The sequence below is a fragment of the Pyrgilauda ruficollis genome, unplaced genomic scaffold, assembly GCF_017590135.1.
Source record: "Pyrgilauda ruficollis isolate IOZ18807 unplaced genomic scaffold, ASM1759013v1 scaffold17, whole genome shotgun sequence".
Lineage (NCBI taxonomy): Eukaryota > Metazoa > Chordata > Aves > Passeriformes > Passeridae > Pyrgilauda > Pyrgilauda ruficollis.
Genome location: NW_024515875.1, coordinates 11,164,353 through 11,171,761, shown reverse-complemented (window position 1 = coordinate 11,171,761; position 7,409 = coordinate 11,164,353). Strand labels below are relative to the sequence as shown.

The 7,409-nt window shown below is 52.5% G+C and overlaps 1 protein-coding gene across 1 annotated transcript; it reads right to left on the bottom strand.

The window, feature by feature from the left end:
* Positions 1-1,067: 1,067 nt before the first annotated feature.
* LAG3 (lymphocyte activating 3) lies at positions 1,068-6,949 on the bottom strand. The gene is made up of 8 exons (XM_041464031.1): positions 6,836-6,949; positions 6,435-6,606; positions 5,998-6,224; positions 5,470-5,727; positions 4,996-5,289; positions 4,396-4,686; positions 4,017-4,132; positions 1,068-1,567 (listed from the first exon to the last, which is right to left on the bottom strand). Exons 1-8 carry the CDS (start codon positions 6,888-6,890, stop codon positions 1,460-1,462), a joined length of 1,521 nt encoding a protein of 506 aa, XP_041319965.1. The 5' UTR covers positions 6,891-6,949; the 3' UTR covers positions 1,068-1,459.
* Positions 6,950-7,409: the final 460 nt, after the last annotated feature.

Sequence of the window (7,409 nt, the reverse complement as noted above, 5' to 3'; positions counted from 1 at the left end):
AGCAGACAAGTCTACCTCGCTGCTCTGCTGCACTTCTCTAGCATTCAGTGGAGAAAGGGGTGTCATTTTCAGTAAAATACACGGACAGCTGGGTAGCTGAAGAGCTGAGGAGTCCAGACATCCTCCTGGAGTGGGCTAGTTGTGACTTTTGGGCATTGCTGCGCTACCTGCAGTCTAAGGATACCTGAATTCATTCACTACCTGAGTGCCTGAACCTTTTGGGGAGGGAAGGTCAGAGCCACACAGTGAGAATGTCTGTTCATGTGCCTGCTGAAATAATGAAGAGCTGGCCTGGCTATGGTGACCTTCTCTCAAGTCAAGAGAATCTTCCATCCTGAAGACGGAGCAGCCTCAGCGTGGGGACCCATATGGGAGAGTCACACACGTGACTCTCACGACCAAGTGTTTCTTCTGGGGCTGCATTCAGTGGCTGTTCAAGAGCAGCACCACAGTCCTCCACGGCTGCTCAGAGGGGACGTGAAGAGCGTTCTCTGACTGCATGAAACCTAAACACATTGAAGGTCTTGAGAGGCAGGGCCTGGCAGACTCATGCTGACATTGCTAAGTACATCCTTAGCAGGAAGAGAGTGACAAAGAGCCATAATACCACTTGCAGATCTTTCAGGAAAATGTGAGGACTAAAGGAATAAATGAATGAATGAACAAGGACAGTCAGATGGGAGAAAAAAAAAAGAAAAGAAGGCTCTGAAATGCAGCAAAAAGGAGAGACTGAACCTGTGATTCTTCCTTCTCTAGTGGCATTTAATTTCCCCTTCCCCACTGTGAAAATGTCAGAAACGAACAGGCAACTTCAGTAAAACAGAACTGAAAGAGAAAGAGAAGGCAGCAAAAGCCTTAGAAATGGCTTCACACAGGCAGAGTTACACCCGGCTCTGTCAAATAGGCACGCTCCTCCACAAGCACACACAGGGGTCAGTGGGCTTTTTCATCACATGAATTTATTTTAATTCTAAAATGAATTTCTAATAAGTTAAAATGCTCAAAATGTGCAACAGGGCAGTGAGCAGGGCAGTGCAGGGAGAGGGAGAGGAGAAGAGAGTGAGCATGGGGGGAAAAACATTGTCAGACTGCAGGGGAGATGGATTCCAGCCATGTCCTGCATCCAAGCGTTCCACCACAGAAAGCCTGAGAGAGAGGCCGTGAAGGAGGGGGACGGAGGGGGACAGAGATGTGGCACTGAAGCAGGCAGTAGCTACTGGCTCAAATACTCCCCATAGCTCCTAAGCATCTGCTGCTGGCCGCCTGACTGCTGTGCTGAGTCTGCCTCGCCCTGGCTGCAGCTCCCAGCCCCTCTGCAGGAACAGAGCTCCCAAGGTGCCCTGCACTGCTCATGCCATCCCTAGCCCTCCTGAGAGGTCTGCACGGTGCCCATCTCTCTCTGCGTGGCACACCGAGTTTCACCCTGCCATGCAGACTAGCCCCGGCGCCCCTGCTTCCATCAGCACTCCGTTTGCTGGATCTTCCCTTTCTGCTTTTCCTCCATGGAGTTCCGTGGCACATTGACTGCAAACATCCCTTCCAGTGCTGGGAAGGCAGGAGCCCGTGCCTGAAAGGGAAGCAAGAGGCTACATCAGACACGGCAGGGAGACTGAGCGGCACGAGTCTGGCCGTGGAAGACAGTCCTACTGCTTGCAACCAGAAGGCTCCCATTCCTTCCCAGAGCCAGGGAAGAAGACACTCTCTGGGATATGCAATTCCTCTGGGGAAGGCTGGCTCAGCATGATCCTCTGTGGTGTGACGGGCATAAGGAATAACAAAGACAGGACATGCCTAAGGGAGAGCAATCACTGATCTGGGCAATGGTCAGGCCGCTGTCGGGTTTGAAGGTGTGTCAGATTGTACAACACCTTTTTGGAGAGGTAATAAAGGCATGAAGGCTTGTGCAAAATGAGATGAGAACAAATTAAAGACAGAACCACACAAGTGACTTTCTAGACAGTGAAAAAGAGGTAGATCTCAGGGCTCCTGATAGCAGCACAGGGTTACACAGAGACAGTACAGCAAGAAGGAAGAGATTAGTTAGAGAATGGCATGGTAGGTGTGATCTCAGCTAAGAGGAAGGGACTGGGGTTTGCTGACAGGTTTCTGCCAGGCTGAAGGGAAATGAAAAGCACAAGTCTTCAAAGACCAGTCATTATTGGCACAGAGAGTGTGAAAGTGCTAATGAGTTAGGCAGCTGATAAAGTTGAGGAGCCTCATTTGGAAGAAAAAGGATGAGAATATCATGCAAGACACAGATATTTTAGGAGAGAGGCAGCTCTAACCTGAGTGACAGGATCAATGAAGTGCAACAGTACCGATCAGACATTGATAGGATCAGGGGATTGGAATGGGAATTCCTAATGTGTGGGCAGCAGCCCATCGGGTGTGCACGATACACCGCGGGGAGCATCCCGTTCCCAACCAGCTCAGGAGCAGCAAATGCAGTCTCAGAGGATGCCAGCAGAGAGAGAGAGAGAACCAGAGAAGAGCTGGTGTCTCTGCTCCAGGCACCACCTCATCTGCACTCTGCGGGAGCCTGTGCTGGGAAGGGTGTGAATCACAGAACCAGAGCGTGGCTGGGGTCAGCAGGACCTTTGGAGATGATCCAGTCCTGCTAAAGCAGGGCCATCCAGAGCTGCTCGAGGAACACCCATGGACAGAGGAGCCGTGCTGCCACACGGGAGCCTGGCTTGCTGGACACACAAATGCTTTGGGGTGGTGAATACCCTGGTGGGATGAGAGCTGCTTAAGCAAACAGCTGGACACCCATGTCCTGCTAGCAGAGGCTTTACAGGTGCACTGTCAAGGGGTTCCAGCCCAAGGTTTTGGGCCAGAAAGGTTGGTTCTGATGACCTTGGCCTGGACTTGCACACTTTAGAGAGTCTCACAGAAAGTGTAGATTTCTGCCTCATATTATCCTTTACCATCAGTGCTGATTAAGGACAGATGACGAAGAACCTATCACAAGCTGCTCTTGCACTACCCACAGTGGTTTCTTAAAAATTTCCACCTTGCTTCTTTTGTGATGCTGCCTGCCTTCAGTCTCCAGCCACTGGGACTTGCTAAGACTTTTCATCAATTTTGTCACATCCCTCATCTTCAGCTCGAGGCGGTTTCAAGGCTCCCAGCTCTTTCACCAGGGTAAGCTCTTCCAAACTTATCTCGCTCTGATGGCCCAGCCCCTTCCCCACTAGAATTGTCATCGTGGGCCCTTTCCATGAGGCTAAGTAGGAGGCAGCTGCATCACAGCTACTCCCAAAAGGTGTCTCTTGTCTGCAAAAGGAAACTCTGAAGGATGATTTTGCCACCTTATTAATTTGCAGAGCAATAATAGGAAAACTTCAGAGAAACAGTCTGACTTGTTTGCACAGTTTTTTTCCAGTGACGTGCTGGGGAATGATTAGTCCTGGTCTGGTCTTGCAGGATCATAAAGGCAAAGGTACAAGGCAGAGTTTTCAGAGGACAAGATACTGGAATAAGCTGAGCAAATGAAGGGCTTTAAGTTGCCAGAAGCTGAGAGCTGAGGTGTGAGGGCTGAGCCAGAAACAGCAGCTCTGCATCAATGTCAGTGTCTGGGCACCAGCAGGCACTGGTACGGAACAGGAGATGGTTACATGAAAACATCCAGCTAAGGAATGAGAGAGAGGACATCTACAAAAGCCTGGCAACTAGCCCTCCTCTACTACAGCATGCCTTCATCTCTAGGGGAATAAACATGAGGTTTTTCACAACTGTGATTGTACCTTAGGAGGTTTTCTTCCTTCTCTGAGGTGTCTGACCTGCCCCTGAGGAATGCCATGGTTAGCCAGACCTGCCAATGCCCCAGGTACAACGTGCCAGTGCCACAGCTTTCCCTGTGTGTCCATGACACTGCCAGCACGTTGCTCCAGCCCCATACCTCCTCTGGCCACTGTGTCCCCAGGACCTCTCACTGCTCTCTGGAGTAATCTGGGGAAGGTCAAAAAGTGTGGATGTACGGGGGAAATAACAGAAATGGGGTGATGGACACTTACCCTTTTTTGTAGGGCCAGAGCCACAACACAAACGGCAAGCAGGAAGAAGAGGGTGAGTGTGAGCCCAAAAGTAACCTGCCCACTGAAGATAGAGGGAGCGCTGGAGACCTGGGCACCTGCGAGGAGGAACCACAGTTAGGAAGGAAGGGATGGTTGATTTTGCACTGAGGAAAGGGTGGGACTGCACAGCAACAGGCAAAATAGGAGAGAGGTAGGCGAGGAACTGGAAGGAGCAGCATGAGGAACTGGTGAAAGCTAAGAAGATGGGATCCAAGTGGTCCAAGGGGAGAAGGACAGGATGAGGCTGAGAGAGGAAAGGGCACCAGAGAGCTAAGTAGGATAAGGAAGAGGTTGTTTGCAGAACCATGGGGGACAGTACCTGTGATCTGCAGCTCATACTGCACTGCTCCCAGTCTGCCTTCTGGGCCATACACACTGCATTCCCAGGTGCCCGTGTCCTTTTGTGACACTTGGGGTATTTCCAAGGTACGTCCCATCCGGGAGCTGTGGCCCTCCAAGCTACGGGGAGTAGCCAGAGCCAGCTTGCTCTTGGTGGGGGCTGAGTCAAGGTGTGTCCACTGGAAATGCTCATGTCCCTGGGAGTGCGTGAGGCTGCAGGTGAGCACCAAATGATTCCCCTCAGAAATTGGTCCTTGGATGCTCGCAGTCACTGTAGCAAAGGGAAAAAAGTAACCTCAGGAAAGACTACAGGCATGTCCACATCTCTTCCTCGTCCATCCTTCTTCTATTGCATCTTTTCTTGATTACTTCCTCTACATTATTTTCTTTGTCTTTCTCATTCTTAAGAGGAATAATCAAGTCACCCAGGATTCCAGCAGCATCCAATGCAATGCAATCCCTGAATAGAGATCTTGTTTGCTGCCCGGGGTGGGAACCCATGACCAGGAGTACCCATGCTCACTGCACGGACTTGTGGGGATGTTTATCTGCAGTGAGGGACCCCAGTCTCTCCTCTTACCTGTAACCACGGCCAAGGTCACGTCCCTGCTGATTGTCCTGTGTCCCACCGAGACAGCGCAGCGGTACTGCCCCGCGTCACCCGGCCCCACCGCGGGGAGATGCAGGGGGAAGCTTCTGCTGCTCAGATTCTGGGAGATGCCCCTGTCTTCCAAATGTCCTCCTGCAAGACGGCTCCAGTGGGCTGCCACCACACTCATCCCAAAGGCTCTGGGAAGGTAGCTCAGGCTGCACGGCAGATCGGCTGCAGAGCCAGCTGCTGTGTAGACCACAGGGCTGGTTGGGCCATCAAAACCTGAGCCAGGGAAGGAAGACAATGTGGGACGGTGCCTGGAAAGAGCTCTGCAGGGAGGTGACTGACCTGGGAAGTGAGGACAAGGTGGGAGCTGGGAAGTGGGGGCCACTGAGGTTAGTCAGCCACATCCAAGGGATCAGGTTAGGGATGCTGGGCTATCAACACAGAGGTTGATCTCACCTAGAATTTGCAGGTTGAATGTGGCAGAAATGACCTCCTCATCAGAGTACCGAAGCTGGCAGCGCCAGGAGCCCGCATCGCTCATGGCTGGACGGAAGATGGAGAGAGACCCAGACAAGTAGCAGAAGGTCCTGGAGGTGGGGCCCGGGTGCTTGTTGTGGAACCAGCATGTCTCCACAAGGCTGGCCCTGTGGCTGGAGTTGCAGCTCATCAAGAGCACCTCTCTTTCTATCACAGGATTGGGTGGACTGAGGGCCACTGCAAAAAGAAGAAGGGTTTGGGTTGGGGGTGAGCTGAAGTCACAGGGGAGCTACCAAAGCAGCCCTGTGTGTCTGCTCTGCCCTAACTTTATCCCTCAGGCAGCTCTCCCTTCAGAGCTGAGGGCAGACAGCAGGAAGCTGCACTGCCCAGAGGGTGCTGCCTGTGCTCTCACCTGCCCTGCCAAACACGGCATCCCCACCCAATCCCACCTTTACAACCTCCCCGCTCCTAAGATCAACATTCCCCAGGTTTTCCATCCTCTCCTACCTGTGATCACCCCCAGCTCCACGTGGCAGCTGTGCACCTCTGTCTTGTATTTCACCTGTGCCTCATACAGCCCAACGTCCTCGCTCCGGACCGGGGCGATCCGCAGGGAGAAATTGCCATGGCGCAGGGTGGAGTCCTGGAGCGACACCCGGGGCTTCATGAGCTGTGCTGTCTTCTGCAGGCCCGAGAAGCCAACTTCCAGCACCACGTGTGGCTCCTGCTGCACGCTGGAAGCAGGACAAGGGAGCAGCTCATGCCAGAGGCAAACGTGAGATCAAGGGAGGGGGCAGGAATGAGGGAATATGGGAAGGAAGGAATATGGGGAAGAAGGGAATATGGGGAAGGAGGGAATATGGAGAAGGAGAAAAGGGGCTCAAAGGGCCTCCAACCCCCCCATTCCCCCAGAAGGACTCGTATCTCTTGTGGCCCCGGCATACCTTCCCCCATGCCTCTTCCACAGCACAGATATCTTGTCAGGCAGCTGCTTTTCGCTCTCCCGTGCCTTTCTGGGGCTCAAGTGGCAGGGCAGCACTGCTGCACTCCCCTCTCTGACCCACACTTTCTGCTCCCTGCTTCTCCCCTCCGATAATCCTGGTAGGATGTGGCCAGCTGTAACAAGATGGAGAGCTGAGCAAAGAGGGGATTCGGTATTATCCCACTCCGGGCTGGGGATGCCATCTTTGCCAGGGTGGGTTAGAACACAGCATGATATCTGGCCACCTTCTGTGGAGTTGGAAGGGCTGAAGTTCTCCCTTCCAGCCTTTCCAGGGATCAGGTAACACCCAGACTCAGATTACTGAGCTACTCTGCCCTCCCCAACGTGTTCAGCCCCTCTTACCAGCGAAAGGAAGCAGAGTGAAGGTGAGGAACAGCACCAGGGACACCGGCCTCATGGTGGCATCCAGGAGAGGGGCTGCTTCTCACTCAGCTCTGTGCTCAAGGAGCTCCAAAGCTTGAAGAGATCAGCAAAAATGAGGCATGGGCAAAGAAGGTTGCTGGAATGGGTGGGTGAGCACAGAGGGGTCAGTGGGATGTGCTTGCTCTCATGCTCTCTCTCTCTCTCTGATCAAAGCATTTCTCTAAATGCCTTTATACTGCAGGTGGGCAGCGAGTTTCCTCACATCACTAAGAGGATGCGTCACCACCAAGAAACCAGTATGAGCCCGAGGCACGTGAGGGCACAGGAGGGAGGGACCAGAGACTCTGCTCTAAGCATCTTTTAGTGGAAATTCTTTGGGTCGCTGTTGTTTTTCTTACAAGTTTCGCTTCTATATAGCCAGTGGAAAAACTGTAGAAGACACTTCCCAGCAAGTACCCTTCATGTTTTTCTTTCATCTCTTACCTTTTTTGGTTTGATCTTCCCGTCTCTTACAGATTCTCTCTAATTCTTTCAGGGCTTTTGAGAACATGTT

Coding starts and splice junctions, on each gene's coding strand:
- LAG3 (XM_041464031.1), bottom strand. CDS start 6,890: ATGAGGCCGGTGTCCCTGGTGCTGTTCCTCACCTTCACTCTGCTTCCT. Junction 6,607..6,835: donor CACTCTGCTTCCTTTCGCTG/GTAAGAGGGGCT, acceptor ATCTTGTTACAG/CTGGCCACATCCTACCAGGA. Junction 4,133..4,395: donor GTATGAGCTGCAGATCACAG/GTACTGTCCCCC, acceptor TCCTCCTCGCAG/GTGCCCAGGTCTCCAGCGCT.